The sequence below is a fragment of the Aquila chrysaetos genome, chromosome 20 (assembly GCF_900496995.4).
Source record: "Aquila chrysaetos chrysaetos chromosome 20, bAquChr1.4, whole genome shotgun sequence".
Lineage (NCBI taxonomy): Eukaryota > Metazoa > Chordata > Aves > Accipitriformes > Accipitridae > Aquila > Aquila chrysaetos.
In genome coordinates this window covers 5,915,688-5,934,348 of record NC_044023.1, presented here as the reverse complement: position 1 = coordinate 5,934,348, position 18,661 = coordinate 5,915,688, and the positions used below count along the sequence as shown (strand labels likewise).

Sequence of the window (18,661 nt, the reverse complement as noted above, 5' to 3'; positions counted from 1 at the left end):
TCTCTGCTAGCTGAGCCCTCTCCCGTTTGCTCCCTCTGGGAATATTTTTTCAGCACATGTGGCTTCATTCTTCTGTTCTGTGGGAATCCGGGTGGGAAGGGACAGGCAGCTAAAATTAGGAAACTAGCAGGTCCTGTTTAAGCTCTGAGAGTGGGATAACAAAGCTGACTGCATTCAGTCATAACTTCTTGGCCTGCAGGGCTGATAGATACTTCTGTGAGCACAGGCATACTGTTGGAAGAGAGTTTTGTTAAGCAGTCCTCAGTCTCACCTTCCTCCAGTTACCTGGCCCTATGTGAGCAAAGCTTTGGACTCGCTGCTGCAAGCACTGAGTGGGTTTGCAAGGGGTTGCAGAACTCAGCGTCCTGCCTTGTGGGACCACCAGACCCAGGCTTCTGCAATGGGGAGGTGTTTGGGCCAAAGTTTAGGGGTGTTCTCAGTCTCCTGAATTATCTTTGTTATGCAACTATTATTGTAATGTCAAGGAATCCCTGTCCCAACATTGCTTAGTCACTGTATTAATGGAGAAGAAAGTCCTTTTCCCAAAGCAAGGCCTTCTAAAACTCAAGCAGCAGCCTTATGGACCAGAGGAAAAATAGGACAAAGAGGAGGAGAACTCAGCCAACCGTGGATACATAATTCCTTTTTTGTCCAGGCAAATATAGGCTAAATGAAGCCTCACCATGACTTCATTAAGGAAAGGTTTGGTTTGGTCCAGGACTTCTCCGAAGGAAGTAGTTTGGGGTATGTGGCTCACCAGTCTTTTACCCCTAGAGGGCACTCCAGGCTTAGGCTGGCAGAGTTCCTGATGGTGTTATTTCCTATTAATTATTATAGGATTTCTGGTGTTTCTGATCCCCTCCTCTCTCAGATGCTGTGTTGTAAAGCAAGTGAAGGCTTATTTGTTCAGTGGGAACAAAAATGGCCATCTCTTATCCCTTGCAACTACTGTGTGGGTAGAGTCATTTTCTTGGTCACTGAGTTTTGTTTTTGCTGGAGGAAAGCTGCTGGGAGGAGAGCTTCAGTTCTGTTTGGGAGGATTGTCACAGTCCCTCCATCCCCTCTGACCCTCAGGCCAGCCAGGAGTCCCCTGGTGACACCTCCTTGACCTGTTGTGACCTTGGCATGAGCTCAGACCCTACATATTTATTTTCTGTCTTAGCTTTGTTGTGATGGCTGTGTCATGAGAACAGTCCATTGTCCTGTAAGGGGGCGACACTGTAGGGTGAGGATGTGTGTTTACCTTGGGAGACATCTTAGGGAAAGAAATTACAAGTCTGTGCCATGCTGAACATTTTTTAGTAGTCATGCAAAAAATATTGCGGTTGCAATCTCCTGTGAGAGCAAGAAAAAAGACTTAGTAGGTCAGACTATATTGGTCTGTCTAGTTCAATGTACTCTCTCTGATCGGGGCTCATAGCAGATGGTGGGGGCAAAATTACAAGGGAAAAGATAGGTATGGGAGGATCCCCCCCTTCTTCTGACAGTCAGCAGTTAAGGACTGTTCTTAGCCAAAGCTGGATTTGGGGTCGTCCTGCTTCATAATCACTAATGGATCTGTCCTCCATTAATTTGTTTAATCCTCTTTTGAGTCTGTCTGTGTCTAGCCTCCATGACATCATCTGACAGCAAATCTTTCTAATTTTGTATTGTAAGTGGGAAAAGTATTTTCTTTGCTTCTGGTGCTGCCTGCTTGTTTAAGAGGAAAGCCCTTACTTCTTGCTGTGTAACACATAAACCATTCATGCTCTCTATAGCATTTGTAATTTTTAGTCCTGTCGCTGTCTAATCAATTCTTTTTCCACTTATGATTTTTAAGCTTTTATCTTGTTTCCCAAGATAGATTGTTTGTTTCCCATGATAACATGCTCAGTACACCAAAACCATTGCTGTTTACTTGCATCTGTCAGCTGAATGGCAGTCTTTGTGCTGGGGTGCTCTGCAAAAGCATTTTAGGCAAAGATTTGCTCAGAGAAACCTTTCATGAAGTTTAACCTTATTTTTAGCTAAACATAATCATTGACCTTTTAAGAAGGTCAAGTACACAGAGAAGGGAGGATTTTTGCTTCCTGACATCTATATGCAAATATACAGATTGCAAGGTGGGGTCTTTCTCCAGTGCTTTATGTTAAAGCAGTTTACACATTTTCTGTTTTAATCAGTGCTACAAGGAAGCTTTTGACGCAGAATGGACTTTCATTTCCCTAATTTCATTGCCACAGATGGTTAGTTGTTGGAAAAGTCAGAAGGTCACACTGTCTAGTGAGTACAGCCATTGATCAGTAGTCAGGAGATTGGCTTTTTTTTCGTGGTTTTGCTTCTGACCCGTTGTCTCTTCAAAGGAAGGCTGCTTCTCCTTTTTGCGTCACTGGCTTCCCAATTTGGGAAATGAAAAAGGATAATGGTGCCCTATCTTGTACATAGCTTAAGGTTCCTTCTTGAAATATATATAGACTTCTATAAGGTATATTGAACATAAATGCAATAGGGCATTATTTAATAGATCAAAATTTAGCTGCTATCTGTCAAAATGTAGCTGTAAACTAATGTGCTAAAGTTGGAGTGTTGCTGTTGTGGCATCATGTAGATCAGATTTTGCCCAGATGATAGGCAATAGTTTATCAGTATGTTGGAGGAGAACAATATTTTCTGAAAGTGGGCTGTGGCACAGAGGCTGAGGAATGGGAATTATGAAGGGATCCTGTTATTGCTGCAGAGCAATTGGAATTGCTCTTTGAGCTAGGCACAAGTGTTTAATAGTGTTTAATATATGCAGAGACAAATAATGCAGCCTGTGCCTTGTGGCTGAGGGGCTTCTGCTGCCAGGAGAGCTTGGAGAAAGATTTGGGGCTCTTATGGATATTCTGACCACAAGCACCCATTTTCAGTGGGCTGCCCAGCAGGCTGATGTGATCCTTGCGTGTGTTAACAGGGGATTGCCAAATACAAGTAGCAGGATTAAATAATCTGTGTACTACAGTAGTGGAATAGTTGCAAAAAATATTATGTCCAGTTATGTTACTGACTGGTTGAGAAAGAAATGGAAAACTAGGTTTGGAGAAGAACCAGTAGGTGGATTAACAGCTGGAAAAATCTGCCTTGTTGTGAAAGACTGTTTAGCTCATCAAAGACAAGCTTAGGGGTTAATTACCTGGCACAGGGAGCAGAAATTTGATAACAGAAGTCTCTTTGGTTTCATAGACAAGTGTATAACAAGTACTATAAATGCAGGCCAGAAGAAAAGGTGCACATCTTTAACAGAGAGTGTAATTAATTACTGAAACAGCTTAGCAGGAGTCTATTGCTGGCCACTTTAAAATCAGGACAGGATGTTTTCCCAGGACAGATTTCTTCTTGTTCAAAAGGAAACAGAGGAAGAAACAGGGTTGTTCCTGGCTAACTGGCCAAGATGAACTATGGCAGTAGTTTCTCCTGGCTTCCTATGCAAGAAAAAAAAAAAGGCTGTGCTAGTGCAGAGGATTACTTCAAAGTTGGTGATTTCCAGGACAGACTCAAAAATGTAAATTTAAACCTAAAATTTGCGCTGAAGGCAGGGAAAGCAACAGCTGTTCTTTTAAGTCATGCACAAACCTGTTCCCCAGGTTAACTTACATAGACTTTCCTAATATGTTCTCACAGATCTCCATGTTGTTAATGCCTTTATTTTCTTTTGGCCCTAAAAGAACTTTGTGAAGTCTTTAGCATTTTAATCTTCCTTTTCCAATTGAAAGAGGGTCTTTCTTTGTATGAGTTTCAGCTGCATAGCTTAGCTCACCAGCAGTTAGAGCAGGATTTAGGACTAGAACTGGAGAAAAACAAACTACAGAATGGCTGTAACAGGAGGGATGGGACTCGAGGGGATTCCCTACATGAACAGAGGGGAAAAAAAAAAAAAAAAATCCATTCCCTAACCCCCAGCTTCTTTCAGACAACCAAGTAACTGGAATTTCAGAGCTGGGGATTAGTGAGCTGGACCAGTGCATCTGTCCAGATGCTGTATCTGGCAGTGGTCAATACCCGTATGTGCAGAGAAAGAAAATACCTTGCTTCTGGAGAAATGTGCCTAGATAGAGGTTTGTGCTGGAGACCCGAGGTATGGCCATTGTACAGTGACTTTGATCCACTCTTCTTGCCCCTCTTGGCCATGGCTAAGTTTAGACGTGACAGCTGTGGTAACTTCTGTTGTGCACTAACACATATGGGTTGCAAAGGTTGCTGCTTTTTGATGAAGTCATTTCTGGGTGCTGTCACAGCCTCTCCTCCAACAGATGAAACAGTGCTTGGCATGTGCCCTGACGCCTCAGGAGCTGCTTCTGTTGTGCAACAGAGAAGCCAAACTCCTTCCTCAGTATTAGGTGTGCCTTTACCTGTTTGTCTGTCCATTGCTTCTGCATAAAGCCAGCTTTTCTTTCAGGATCAGTGGCTCCTTCTGGAATTATTCTGGTGTTTTGCTTTTTATACATGTCTAGAGGGAGTTTCATGGGCTTTGTGCAACATTTTCTCTTTCCTACTGCGGTGCCAGGCAGAAGAGCCCAGGACAAAAATGCCATAGCCTGCCTGCCCTCTAAGCACTGGGCTGGCTTGGTGGCTCGGTTTTGGAAGGAGGGTACGTGGCAGTGATCTTCTAGGACCATTGCCATGGAGTTAGGTTTTGAGCTTGGCTTCCTGGTGTTTTGTCATGTGCTGATTGGCAGCCAAGTGGACAAACAGGAGGGGAGGGGTGATTTGGTTAGTATCAGATCAGGCTCTATGGAAAGTCCTGGATTCTGAGAACAGAAGTTTCTGGAAAGCGTACAAATAAGTAAAACATTCCCAGGAAGCGTGCAAGAGCACAGAGGTTACCCAGGTTTTCGTGTGTCTCTTGCTTTCCTCATCCTGTTTGCTAGCCTGGGAAGTTAGAGCCTCTTGCCACCCTGACTTGTACCCCTGGAATCTTGTCTTCCCTGCTTTCTGCAGAGCATGTGGGGCACGGAAAAAAGGGTGCTTCTAGGGAATGCAGTGTAAATTTGTGACCTCCACCCTTGCCTTTCCCATTCTTCCCTTTCTCTTGTTTTTCTTAACCTTGTACTTTTAATCGCAGAAACATCAGATGGGTCATTCACTGTTGTTGGACTGTAGCACATGATTGCCTCAACTCTGGACTTCCGCACAGCTCTGTAGCCACCATCGAGCAGCGAGAATCTCTGCTGTTTCCTCCCTACTGTCTTGGTGCTGAAAGCTGCCTGACCTTGTGCTGTCTGCTGGTTGGAGCTGTGCAGCTGTGGAGCTTGTGGTTTGGGTGCTGGCAGACACTGTCCTCACACTTTCTTTGTGCAGCTGCAGTTCCAAGAAATACAGTGAACTAGAGACCTGGCTTCAGGGAGGGGGAGGTAATACCAAGAACCTGTCAGAACATGAGTGTGTGCTAGGGGGGGAGGTTGGGGAACAGGAGTTGTGGGTGGAAGGGTGAGGCAGAGGCTCATGGGAAGCTGGAGGTGTTCACAAAGTTTTGCGTTTGTTTCACTCAACAGAGAAGATGGCGGGGGGGGGAGCAAATAAATGATAGCGTGAACTTAGGGCGAATCTGGCAGTGAAGCAAGACTTCCTGGAATCGCAAGGTGAAAGCAGGCTGTAAGTGGCTTGGCTAAGAGACAAAAGCTTGAGAATCTGAGTGCTGGAAATAAAGTAGCATGAGAAGCAAATATTCGCGTCCTCTATATATGGAACTGTAGGTAATAGGTCTCTTCTAATCCTCGCAAGCTCTTCCTTTGCTAGCGAGGACCAGATAGCCTTTTCCCTCTCAAGGATGTCCTGCATTTTTCCCCTGTAGATTTTTAAATTCACTTCTGGCAAAGACATAGAGGGTCTAGATACTGCCACCTTCTCCCCACTCCATTTTGTGCTAAGTAGCAGAATTTTGGTCCCTGAAAACCTATCACTTGATGCCTGCATCACCTCTAGCCCAGTGCAGTGTAAAAACCCTTCCAGATACTTTGCTTTGCACCTAGCTTACCACACTCATGAATGCACAGGTTTCGGAGGTAGCTGGTGCTCTTGACATCCTCTTGAATATTTATTTGCACAAAATCCTGTAAAATGGGGGAGAAAGGGAAGTTCATTGATTATTGCTGTGCAAGAGGAGTTTGCAACATGCAGACAGATTGGGATTTAGTCACACTAGTAACTCTGCAGAGCTGTGAGCTGGCCCCATTCCTAAGCCTAGCCTATTGCCCTGACTGTCGAGCTATTTGCCTGTAACAGATGACAAAAAGGCTGTGGAGCACACTGGCATTGCTGGTGTGCCCTGGAAAGGCGCATGGCAATCCTGTAAGCTGCAGGGGAGAGGACAGTTGTAGGCCAGTTTTAGCCATACATAAGATTTGCTCCAAGGGATAGCGGTGGCTACTGAGCTCACTTTTCCATGTGACTTCTAGCTCTTCCTCTTTGCTACTTGAACACCTCTGTACACCCATCTATTGAATGAAATGTGCAATCTGCCCCTGCAAGCAGATGTCGGCGGCTCTGAGTTGTGGGGGCTGCTGAAGCCATGTCCAGGGCCCTCCTTCCCTTCCACCTTCATGCCATTGCTAGCAAAAGCAGAGAGAGGATTTTAGTTTCTCTCTGGTTTTGTCTGTTTGCCATTCAGTCCCTCCACTCCTTCCAACAAAAGTGGCTTTTGCTGGGGGGAAGGAGCTTCTTGCACAGACTAGGGGAGAAAAGATCTTAAAAATGTTCCACTTCCTCACTCTGACACAAATATCACACTTATACCCACGTATGTGTACACCAGGCTCCAGGATAAAAGTAGTTCTGCCAGTACCTGTAGCACTGGTTAGCAGGATTTTAGTGTAGGCTGTGTTGTTACTGACAATAATGACGCATACTGTAAGCAATAACTTGAATTTTAGTAATTCCACAGTTGAGCATTCATCCTATCCATTGGTTAACATGCTATGGGTAAATGTGGAATCAGGTCACGTGTCTCAAGATACTTCTTGAATTTATGATTTTACTTGCTCCTTAATGCGGTGCTTTGGATTTTTTTTTTTTTATATATTTACAGTTTTTATCTACAACAGTAAAAACAAAAAGATGATTCAAGAGCAGCCAAGCACTGTTTGTTTAGGCGATGTGGGAATTTGGTTCTGATCTTTGTGCCTTCTGCTTTTCTGCAGGAGGGCAGTTGCCCTCACACAACTGTAGACCTGCCTGTTCCTAACTGGAATTTGTTGCCGTGATGTAAAGTGGTGTCATTGGAAAGATGCAGATGAAGCTTCTGGAGCATTGGGTTCAGTGCTCTGCTCTGCCGTAGTCGTCCTTCATGAGTTTGGGATGGTCACTGTTTTACAGTTGCTCATCTGGAACATGGGAGCTGTGAGGATAAATGTGTTAAAGGTATTGAAGCACTCAGCATGTTGCAGGGACAAGGCACCTGAGCAAGCCAACTTATTTTCCTGTTTTTAGAGACTATAAAGACCCGCTGATTGTCAAATCTTTGTTTTATCCAAAGTAGCGTTTTTCTGTAGTGAAGGACATTTCTTTCTCTGATGTATTGAATCCTGTAAATGATGTGAGTGAAAATAAGCCCCTTTAAACAGCCTGCCATTTCAGTTTAATGTGCCAGCTTGTGGAGAATTTACCTAGCATATTCCAAAGGTTAATTACCTAGGCTGCCAAAGTGTTTTCTCCCAGTGGAATTTTTATAATTTCATCTCTCAACCTTTAGAGCTGGTGATTAAACTGACGGTTAAGATGGCTTTCAGCAATGGTGGCATTACATTAGCAGATGTTTGCACTCTGAATCTGTTCAGTCTGAGAAGATGTGGGGTATCCTACACAATAAAGACCACAGTCTTTGGCTATCTGCTGTTGTCCCAGTTACTCTGTGTCTGGGACTGGCATCTCTTTTTAGCACCTTCTGCCTCTTTGTTGCTCTTCCCCAGCTGTGGCTCTAGTCAGATTCTTGTACAGAGGTAGGGAATGTTTGTCTTGCATGGTATTTTGTAGTCTTTGTATGAACACTGTAATGCATGGCCAGAAATACTTAATCTCCCAAGATGAGATTTGAAAGTGGTTCTGCTATGTTCTGCAAAGTGCTGTAATTTATCAGTTTCCAGTGGTGACATCTTGGAGATGATGGTGTGCTTGGAGAGCACAGATTTTGGCTGGATGGCTTGCTAAAATACTAAGAAGTATCTGAAGACTACGGTTTCAAAACAATTTGGGATAACTTAATCATTCATGATTTCTGAAAAGGAAACCTAGTGACAAGGGCAGTGGGCTAACTGGGCATACTGTCTATCATGGTTGCTGGGTTTTTCTGATTCTTTTGCAGATGTTGGGGAAATGTGGTTTTCACGTGAAAGCTCTAAGTGAAGAAAAGGACCATGATACCACAGCCAGTTAATGCAGATACTCTTATTCTCTTGCATTCATGCAAGAGTTAATACTCTTATTCTAGTGCATTCTATTTTGTCTTTACTTCTTGCTTTTAATGCATACATAACTGCAAATTTAATTCAACATCGAATAATCTGTACTAGTCATTTTTTTCATAATTTGCCAGTTAGAATACACCTTCTGTTTTGCTTGCCAATCGAATTTATTTCATAAAAGAGTTTATTTTCATAGTTATTGAACTTTTTGATTGTAGTGAGATACTAATGTCTGGAAAAGGATGTAGTTTCTTTATGTTGTCACATTATTTTTAATATCTTTTAATTTTGAACTACTATGATAAGCATGTATAATGCAAGAACTAGCCTTTGCCTCGGTAAGAAGTATATGAAATAACCAAGACAATAAGGCAAGGGAGTCGAGAAGTAGGATACAAAGCCGAAGTAATACCAACATCCCTTTTTTAATATACATGTGATGAAAACTGAAATCAGTCATATTTAAATAGGAGCTTTGGCAAGCACTCTAAAAATACTTTCACTGTGGAATGTGTAAAGTAGAAGTTCCATTAAAAACTCCAAGGTTGAAATTACTAATGATAAGCCTTAAGGAAGTTAATAAATGCTGACAATAGTTCTGCTGTGTGAAAGTTACATTTGGACGTTTGTAATCAGTAACTTGTGCTACTCTGTGATCAGCCCTGGAGACAGATGGTTCTTCTGAGTTACTGTAGAGATTTCCTGGAAATATTTGTAAGTGACTAGAAATGGCTGGTATTTTAAAGAGCGATTTAATGGCTGAGCAGAATTTTTTAGGTGGCTCTTCTTCTGTGGTCTTGGAATCATCAGCACCTGCTTCCCCAAACCAGCTGCAGTTACAATATCTTGCTGTCTCCGTTGCTGAAGTGTTTTCAAACTGATTCATCTGGAGCTGTTAGCTGAAAGGCAAAAGCCATTTTTGCACAAAAGTGGGTTGATAAGGTATTTATTTTTCCCTGTTGTCGTCTGAGTGCTGGTAGTCGTCTAATGGTTTCCCATAGTCCTGTTGGGAGCCTGTAAGAATGTTTTCCTCCATAATTGTCTAGGAAAGGAATCCCAGAGCAGCAACAAGGAATATGTGATTTTGGAGGCTGTTAGCAGAGCTCCCTTATGAGCGCAGTGCCAATAACGACATGGTAACCAGGGTAGGGCATTGCAGTGTGGCTCCTCATACCTGAGGCTAGCTTAGGTATCACTCACCAGACTTAACTTTGCAGTGAAGACACACCTCTGAGAGAGGCCTCTCAGAATAGTGCCGTCCAGCCTGTGGGCTGCTTCTCATTCCCTCTTGGGCTTTTGGGTAGGAGTACAACAGAGCTCATCACTGAGGAGCACTGAAAGCTGTGTAAGGCAGAGGGCACAGCCTGGAGAAGCATGAAGGCTGTTGTCATTGAGTATCTGGTGAGCAAAGGCACAGGCACCTCTGGCTCTTTCCAGCTCAACAACTGGGGAAGATTTGAGAGAAAACAATGAAAACTGTTGAAGGTGCTTGTTGCTAAAAAGCCCGTGAAGGTCCCAAAAGGCTGTGGCTGTGAAAAGGAGCCTAAAGAAAGTCAAGGAGCCAGTGGCTCCCAAAAGGCTAGTGTTGGCAGAGCCAGGCTACTGGAAAAGCAGCAAAGCCTAACACAGCTGAGTTGAAAATGGCAAAGGCTCAGAAAAGCTGATCTGAAGAAGTCATAATGTTACTAGAAGAAATATCGAGTGTTTACATGTTCAAATAAACCAAATCATTGCTTTTTACTTATGCTTTCAGGCTCTTTCAGCAGGAGGAATCAACAGGCAAAGGGTTCTATTAAAACGGAGCTGTTCGAAGCTGCCTGGCTTTGCAAGGCCTGGTCAATGCTGAGATATGCCTGTTTCTCCATCCCGGACTGTGAAGTAGTGCAAGCTTCACTTCTGTTCTCTAAGCACTGGGGGTGTGCTTGCATGCAGGGGCACACTACTTTAATATGTTTAAAAGCAGTTCACGTCTTGTGGGAAACCTTAGAAAATACTGTCCGACAAAACAGCCTCTGTCTCAGGTGTTCTGCTGTCGGGTATGTTTTGTTGAAGTTTATCTACCCTAACACTTCCTTTTTTATACCTGTTTGCATCCTGCCTCCCTACTTACTGCAGATGCAAATTGGCCTAGCATGAAGGGTGACCAACAGCAACAAATATCTTCATAAAAACTACAGCTTTGCACAAGGCATCTGTTACACTGCACTGGATCCTGAAAAAGGCCATTGCTTTACTGAGAAGCTGACCTGTCTGCCAGAACATGTTGCTTTTAAATATTACTGCTTATGTCAAGAACGTGCAAGGTAACTTGCAAAAATGGAAGGCCAGTAGTTGTCCTGGTAATGTCTTTCATTTTTACCTGTTGGCAATATTAAGTCAGTTATTCTTTGTAAATTTTGTTAAGCTTTCTGGATTTAAAGGAGAGATCCAAGAGCAGACCTCTCAAGTGAAATAACCTAGCCATCATGGGAGTGCCTTGGGCAGTGAGGCCTTGTTTCTGAACTGTTGCACCATGAAAGCACAAGGATTGCAGAAGTCGTGAGCACCTGCTCAAGCTGCTGATGCAGTCAAGGTGTTTATAAGGTTTTTGTCTTACAGTTTTCTCCAGTGAATGACAAGGGAAGTTCATGCTGCAGTCTGAGGGAGGCACCTGTGTGCTTTCTCCAGTAGCTAGACACTCCTTTTCACAAACGTTAGAACTGTGTATCTTTGAGACCTCTCCTGCTGTGTTGGATTTTATATGAAATTGCGAAGGGATTTAAAAAAGAGGAGATAGATGGGAGGTAGGAGGCAGTGATTGTAGAGACACATACGGATCCAGGAGGACGGATGATAATCTTTTCCATGTGACTTTATACCAACAAAATGTAGGAGGAGTCCACAATCTGAAATCCATGCAGGGAGCTGCTCATTTGGATCATTTAGTAATTCATTGCCTTTGCTTTTCATCTGCAGGTTGGATTATTGGTTTAGATGCTGTTAGGAGCTGTACCTCTGCCTCCAGATTACATACCATACTGAGACAGTGTAGGCATCTTAAATTTTGAAGCTTACAAATTCTGAAAGCTGAAATTTTGGAGTAAATAAAATTATGCTGCAGAAGATAATGTGCTCCAGCAGTTTGGTTATTGTTTTTCCCAACAGTGCTAGAATATTTCAGAGGATCTGTGGTAAGTGGTATCCTGAGGATTTGGTTACTAATCAAAGCACCCTGGGGAGATGGAGCTGAAGTGAATTCTGGCATGTCAGTTCCATTGCTGCCATCTGTGTTTTAAAAATTAGCAACAAAAATACATTTCACTGGGCTACAGAGTCAAGAAATTTAAACTCCAGTCCTCAGACCACAAAGGCGTAAGTCAAAACAGTTCCCTTAGAAATTATTTTGTTTGTTTGTTTGGTGTTTTTGTTTTTTTTCATTAGGATCTCGTCTCTTTAATTGTGGAGGAAGAATCTCGGAAACGTGAGAAGAATTCAGGCCTCTGCTTCCCAGTTCCTGTCCCTCATCCTGTGATCCTGGAGATTGGCTGTGGCTCTGGAGCAATTGCTCTGAGTCTGTTGTGCAAACTGCCACAGGTGAGCTTTTTTCAATGCTTGTGGTACAATAGATGCCTGTGTTACAGGACAATCCCACTCTACTAGTCTTCACTGAGACTTCACAGACAAACTTCTTTGCTTTGATGGGACTTTAGCAGCTAAGGTCTCTGACATCCAGGCCCTATAAGTTCAGTGCTAGGTAGAAGAGGGATATTTAGGAATTGCTCTCCCCAGCTGTCTGCAGGAGTAGTGGAGACCTAGTCACAGTGAAAGAAGCAAATGTGCTCATTCTTCAGCTATCACAGCTATTAATCACCTTAGATTGAAGCACTGGTGGGTGTTGGTTTAAGCTAATATCCTGGGCTGTGGGCAAGAGGGACTGAGGCATGGGCACACACTGTGTTAGTCAAATTTATGGGGCTGTCATCTCTGAAAATTACCTTGCTGTGAATCAAAAGATCTCGTCTCTAGGAGACTGGAGACTAAATGAATACAGGGAAGGAATTACCACAGAAGTGTCAGTACTTGGGATCAATATGACAAGCATATGTCACACTGCCACAACTGCCAAACCACTTTTTTGAAGTCCTTTGTTCCCTAATAACAACCCACACCTTTTGAACAGAGTGAAAAGAGCAGGAAGGGGACTGATATCTGGGTGACCAAAGCCCTTCTTGCCCCTGATTATTGTGGCATGTAACATGCTTACTGAGATACTGTTGGTAAACAGAGAGAGAAATTAATCCAAGATCTCATTGTGTGTGGTTAAGGGAAAAATACTCCCCTTTCCTCAGAATTGCAGACCAGCCAGTTCCTTCTAGTGAATGAGAATTGCTGTGGCCAGCCCCTCCTCTTGTAGAAGTATAAGACTTGATGTGTAAGAATTAGAGGTTGATGCCTGTGTTCCTCCTCCCAGTGACCTGATAAGGTTAATACTTGAGCTTCATGACTTCAAAGTATAATTACTCTGATTTCCTGAGCTGTACTTCATGCTGTTTTCCTTGCCTGTTAAGTTAAAGAGCTGTGTCAGACTGTCCTTTCCCAGCTGGTCAACACAAACTGCTGTCCCCAGAGAAGTAAGGAGCCTTGACTGATTGGAGTTAGTGGTAGCCACACTGACAGCTAAGTGGAGTTTACACTCTGTGTGACCTCTTCAGTGTTTCAGGCAGAATTTGGCACTAGGGTGTGAGAAAACAACAGCAACTTTTCACTTATGGACTCAGCAGTGTCTTCCACCTTAAGGGTCAGCTTCATGTGTGTGGGTGCTAGTCTGAGGCTGTGAAATTAATCCCCCAAGGAACGATGGCCAATCACACCATCATCTCCAAATGCAAAGTAGTTTCTTTAAGCATGCTTTCTCTATGTAAATACTTACTAACATCTGTGTTTAAAAAACATTAAGCAAAGCAAAAACAGGTCAGGCCTTTGCCTGCACTTTTCCCAAGGTGGAATGGAAGGTGAAGCAAATCTCTAAATGTGTAGTCCTATCTTAATGTTATGCTGGAGAACTCTCAAATACTTGACACACAGTCAAGTACATGCAGTCAATACAGGCAGTGAAAGTGGTGTAAGGACAGCAGTGGAGTAACTAGGCAAAAGGTATCTGCATAACAGATGGAAAATGCCAGAACCTCTGTCCAAGTGGTTGTGTTAATGCTGGGAGGGATTCTGTCCATATTAGAGAGGAGAAGCCTAAGACATGATCTTCCTTTAACCTGTGTCTACCCCAGACTAGCCAGAGTGTTGAGCCTCCCTACTAGGAGCTATGAACATACCAGGTGATGTAAGTCAGTGTGACTTCATTGTTGTCAGCTGAGTTGGTTTGGTCAGAAGCCTGTCTATTTTGGTCTCCTGCTGGCAGTGTTGCAGAGTGCCTCCCGTCACTCATGATCCCATCAGTGCCCTGAGATGCATTCTTCATGAGCTATTCCTTTTAAGAGTAGAGAGTGAACAGTCAATTGTCAGTTTTTATCTTGCATGTCCTTTTTGGCAGAGCATGTCTGCTCAGGAACCTTTATGTTTTAATACTTGTTTGGTGGGTTTGTTTTTTTTCTGTCCCAGAGCCGGGTGATAGCCATAGATAAAGAGGAGGCTGCTGTGGATCTCACCAGGGAGAATGCACAAAGGTACAAGCCCGCATATTACCCATTTTTTGTAAGTTGTTTGAGAAAGACCAAGTGTCCTCAATATTTGGACATGTGGTTCATGTTTATCACCACTGCAAACCAGAGAATGTGTAGTTGGTTGAGCTCCTAAAGTGTGTAAGAATTCAGAAGAAAAATGCTTATTATTTACTAGAGTATTTTTTTTTTGACTTGTGAATGTGCTTTGCAAAGACAGCAGCCTAAGTAAAGCAGTAGTACTTACATGCTGTCTGTCCTCCAAGGGCTTTTCAAAGTGTTCCATGGTAACTACTCTTATTCCTTTCTGTGAACTTGGGAAACTCAAGGCAGCACGTAGTAAGAATGTATATGTCACTTAGGACGTTAAGGACAAATATAGCCTGAACCTTTCTCTCTCTGGCTCCTTATATCATTATTACCATGCTTGTTTCTGTCATTGCTCCTCTAGATATAAGCTTGCACACTCAAATAGCACTTTTACTCTGATGTGCTGGTGTGGTATCCCTCAGCATACTCCTTGCAGTCTTGGGTTTGGTGAGAATGGTGCTGCTGGGTCTTGTGCTGTTTGGATGACACCTGTGCTGCAGCTGGATGTTCAGTGCTGCTGAATCAAACATCTTGTGCCTGAAGTCAGGACAGATCTGTATCAGGTTGACCTTGTCCTTCCTAGTGGCTCTGCTTCCTCAGCTGGTTCTTCTTAACTCAGGTTATTCTGAACTGTCACTAACATAGAGAGCCCCAGAGCTAGAATCTCAGGATGTTTTTGAGTCCAGGATCCCAGACTCTGTAGACATTGTAAAAAGGTACAGAGCTCTAGTATGTATTCATATCCTCAGTAATTGCTGGGCCCTAGGCATTAATTAAAGCAGTCTCGGAAAGGATTCCTGTTGCTACCTCTTAAGACTCACAGCTGTACTAGACTCCATAAGTGGTGCTCGTTAACTGACATTTCTGTCCACAGGGCCCACATACACTTTTTTTCCCCAAGCTGCTGCCAGCACTGGGGCTACAGAGACAGGCTACTTCTGTTTATGGCTGCACTGAGCTGCATCTCTGCACTTCTTGCAACCCAGTCCCAGCTCTTATGCGAGTCTGAAGTGATGTGTAGGAACAAGCACTTCCCAAATATGTCACCTCACCCTTTGCTTCCTAGTCCAGTTATAAAGAATGGGGAACAGAGATTTCCTTCTGATGCGTCAGTGTCAAACCAAGTTCTGTTGCAATTTTTCACAGATAAAATAAAAGCTGGCCAAATCTTTGCCTCCTTGGTAGATTACTGCTCTGGCATCTGGGAAAAATCATCTTTCTTATTAACATTGCTTGTTGGCTCAAAAGTGGATGAGGGAGTGAAAATGCCATGCCAGAGAACCTCATATTTCTCCATGGATATTTTCATTGCGTCCTTGTGATCTTGTCCATGGCATGGTGCCCTGTAGCTCTTGGGAGAGAAGCCAGTAGGATGAGCTGTGTTACTGCTTGACTGAAGCCAGCCTGGTTCCTGCCTTCTTTTCAGAGCTCCCTATCACAGCTGTGTTCTCTAGATGCTTAGGTGAGTCCTGCTCTCACTAAATGAATCCCAGTGCCAGATGGCCCATCTGGGCACACTGCAGACAGATGCAGGAATCCCTCCCTTTCTTGCTGCCTATGTTTGCTGACAGGGCAGTACCATCGGCCCTCAGCAAAGGCAAATAGGACTTGGGTATAAGGCCTTTGTCACAGCATGCTCTATGAACCCCATTGGGTAGCCCTGAGGTGTTACACTGAAGAGCTGGGAAGAAGACTCTGCCACTGTGGTGGGAGGAGAGAACATGCTGGGAAGAGCTGGGCCGTTTTTATTTTTCTAGACATTGACTGCACTGAGGGACAGGAGTTAGGGGACAGTGCAGACTCTCTGCCACAATGTGCTGTTGCTCGTTTGGAAAATGGGATCTCCTGTGGGAGGCTTCGAGTCTTTCTCCAACAGCAGATCTCAACCAACCTTGTCTTTCTGACTTTGCAAAGTGCTTCCTCTGACATTGCTCAAATGTCTTCACAAAAGCCAGAGGCAGAACGGGTGAGAAAAGAGAGGTATTCTGATGGATGGACCATGTAGCTGAGGAATTAGAAGTTCTGTTCCTTCCTTGCTGTTCCCCACTCTTTGTTTCTGTGGCCTCTCCTGTAGTATCAGGTTGCCACCAAGCACCAAGGCTACTTTTAGACTGGTGTCTCTTTCCTGTCCTGGGAGCATCAAGGGAGCTTTACTCAGAATTCCTAAGATTTAAGGGGATCACTGTCTCAACTATTTTCCCCTGGAAGGGAGCATATTCTGTAGCAAGCTGGAAGCTAGGGACGGATCATACCAGCTTGTGACAGACTAGAGCACCATAAGCATCATGCAGTGGCAGTCTGGCAGTCTCGAGGCTGTTGTTCTACCTTGGATTCGTGTAGTGAGTCAGAGAGATCAGAATCTTTGCCAAGATTTCTCCCTAAGAAATACCAAGGCCTTTATAGACCTGTTTCTTAAAAATAGCAAGCCAGCATGCTTCCTTGCTCACTTGTCACAGGTAAAGGAGAGGTGTTTATGTCTTCTGGTGCCTCCAGGGGTTCTGCTGGTGTGAGCACCCAGGGGGCATCTGGCTGCAGATGAAAGGCACTGACCATAACATGTGTTTCCCAATTCATATGCACAGAGATGTCAGGGCAAGAAAGGTCATGAGTTAGAAATTAGTATCTGAGAGATCCTAGTGTGTATTTTAAATACATTATACTGTACAGTCTGTGCATCTGCTGTCCCTAAAAGGAGTCCCTTTTCCTAGCTGTGTCTGGCACAGGAGTTCTGCTGCACTGCACGTGCTGGCCTCCCAGTAGTGTGCAGTAACATCTCATCACCTTAACATTGGCATGTGAGATGAGATCCAAAGATGCCTAGAAAACACACTCAGATGCCAGAACACTGTTAAGATCTAGAATATGAGCCAGCAGTGTGCCCAGGTGGCCAAGAAGGCCAACGGCATCCCGGCCTGTATCAGAAACAGTGTGGCCAGCAGGAGCAGGGAGGTGATTGTTCCCCTGTACTCGGCACTGGTGAGGCCGCACCTCGAGTCCTGTGTTCAGTTTTGGGCCCCTCACTACAGCAAAGACATTGAGGTGCTGGAGCATGTCCAGAGAAGGGCAACCACATTGGTGAGGGGCCTGGAGCACAAGTCTTATGAGGAGCGGCTGAGGGAACTGGGGCTGTTTAGTCTGGAGAGAAGGAGGCTGAGGGGAGACCTTATCGCTCTCTACAACTACCTGAAAGGGGGTTGGAGTGAGGTGGGTGCTGGTCTCTTCTGTCAGGTGGCTGGAGATAGGACGAGAGGAAATGGCCTCAAGTTGGGGCAGGGGAGGTTTAGATTGGATATTAGGAAAAATGTCTTTACTGAAAGGGTTGTCAGGCATTGGAACAGGCTGCCCAGGGAAGTGGTGGAGTCACCATCCCTGGAGGTATTCAAAAAGCGCGTAGACAAGGCACTTCAGAACATGGTTTAGTGGGCATGATTGATGGTTGGACTTGATGATCTTAAAGGTCTTTTCCAGCCTAAATGATTCTATGATTACCAAGGAGACTTGAGAAAGAATATGGCAAATATTCTTACAATAGCAAGTTTACATATTTGAAGAAGGTGGGTTTGTTCTGGTTTTTTTTTGGTTTTGCTGTGTGGTTTTTTTAGTTGGTTTTTTGTTGTTGTTGTGGGGTTTGGTTTTTTGGTTTTTGGGGGTCTTGGGTTTTTTTTTTCAGGGATGGTGAGCTTACCTGGGGGAGGCCTTGGAGATGCAGTTAATATGCAACAGGGTAGGGGAATACTGCTGCATGTATGGCAAGCGGTGATACATACAGGTTTTGGGTGCACAGGAGCTGCACCCTGGAATCACCATGGGTGCAGAGTGTGTTCTTTGCTTTGAATTTTTTTCCTCAGGCAAAGAGCAGATCCTAAACTTCCCTTGCAGTTTGAGAGGAATCCAGCTGCAGTCAGTGGCATAGGATATATGTGTATTAGATAAGAGATGTGATATTTAATGATCTGTTTATAGAATGTGCTGTTCATCAATCCACACAAACATGCCTCCTAATCTTTCTGTTTTTGCATCTGGAATTTTACAGGCTGCAACTCCAGGAGAGGATCCACATCCTCCACCATGATGTTTCATACAGTAACTCTTTTCACTGTTATGATCCCCTTTGCCTTTCTTCCTTTTTACTTTGATGGGGGAGGCAGGCATGAGAGACAGCCAAGGGGACCCCTTTGGGATGCAGGCATCAGGAGGGTGTTGAAGTTAATAGAGGAAAAAGGTCAGTAAGAAGTGTAACAGTGAAGCTTTTCCCTTCAGGGATTTCCAGGCTAGATGATCAGCTGAGAGAAGTCCCTGACTACACCAGAAGGTGAATAGTTCCTGATTTTAGGTGTCTAAAGGTTGTGTCTGAGCTGGTAGTCCAGGTGCTCTCTAGTGTTACTGGGGAGAGGCAAATATATACAGAGTGTAATTCATTCCATGCTGGCGTGGATGCTTTAGATAAACATGTATGTGCCTGTCTCTCCATTGATGTTAGAGGCAGCCTGGATATTTAGCTTA

General features: G+C 44.0%; 1 protein-coding gene across 10 annotated transcripts in view; it reads left to right on the top strand.

Moving 5' to 3' along the window:
- Positions 1-18,661, top strand: part of HEMK1 (HemK methyltransferase family member 1) — a 111,276-nt gene that overhangs the window by 9,038 nt on the left and 83,577 nt on the right. For all 10 annotated transcript variants that reach the window (XR_005930960.1, XM_029996337.2, XM_041118743.1 and 7 more), the window contains 3 exons: positions 11,835-11,987; positions 14,010-14,074; positions 18,192-18,241. Coding sequence is in view for 9 of the 10 variants with exons in the window: in XM_029996337.2 (XP_029852197.1) it covers positions 11,835-11,987; positions 14,010-14,074; positions 18,192-18,241 (268 nt within the window). In the remaining variant the exon portion in view is untranslated. The remainder of the gene's footprint in view (positions 1-11,834; positions 11,988-14,009; positions 14,075-18,191; positions 18,242-18,661) is intronic.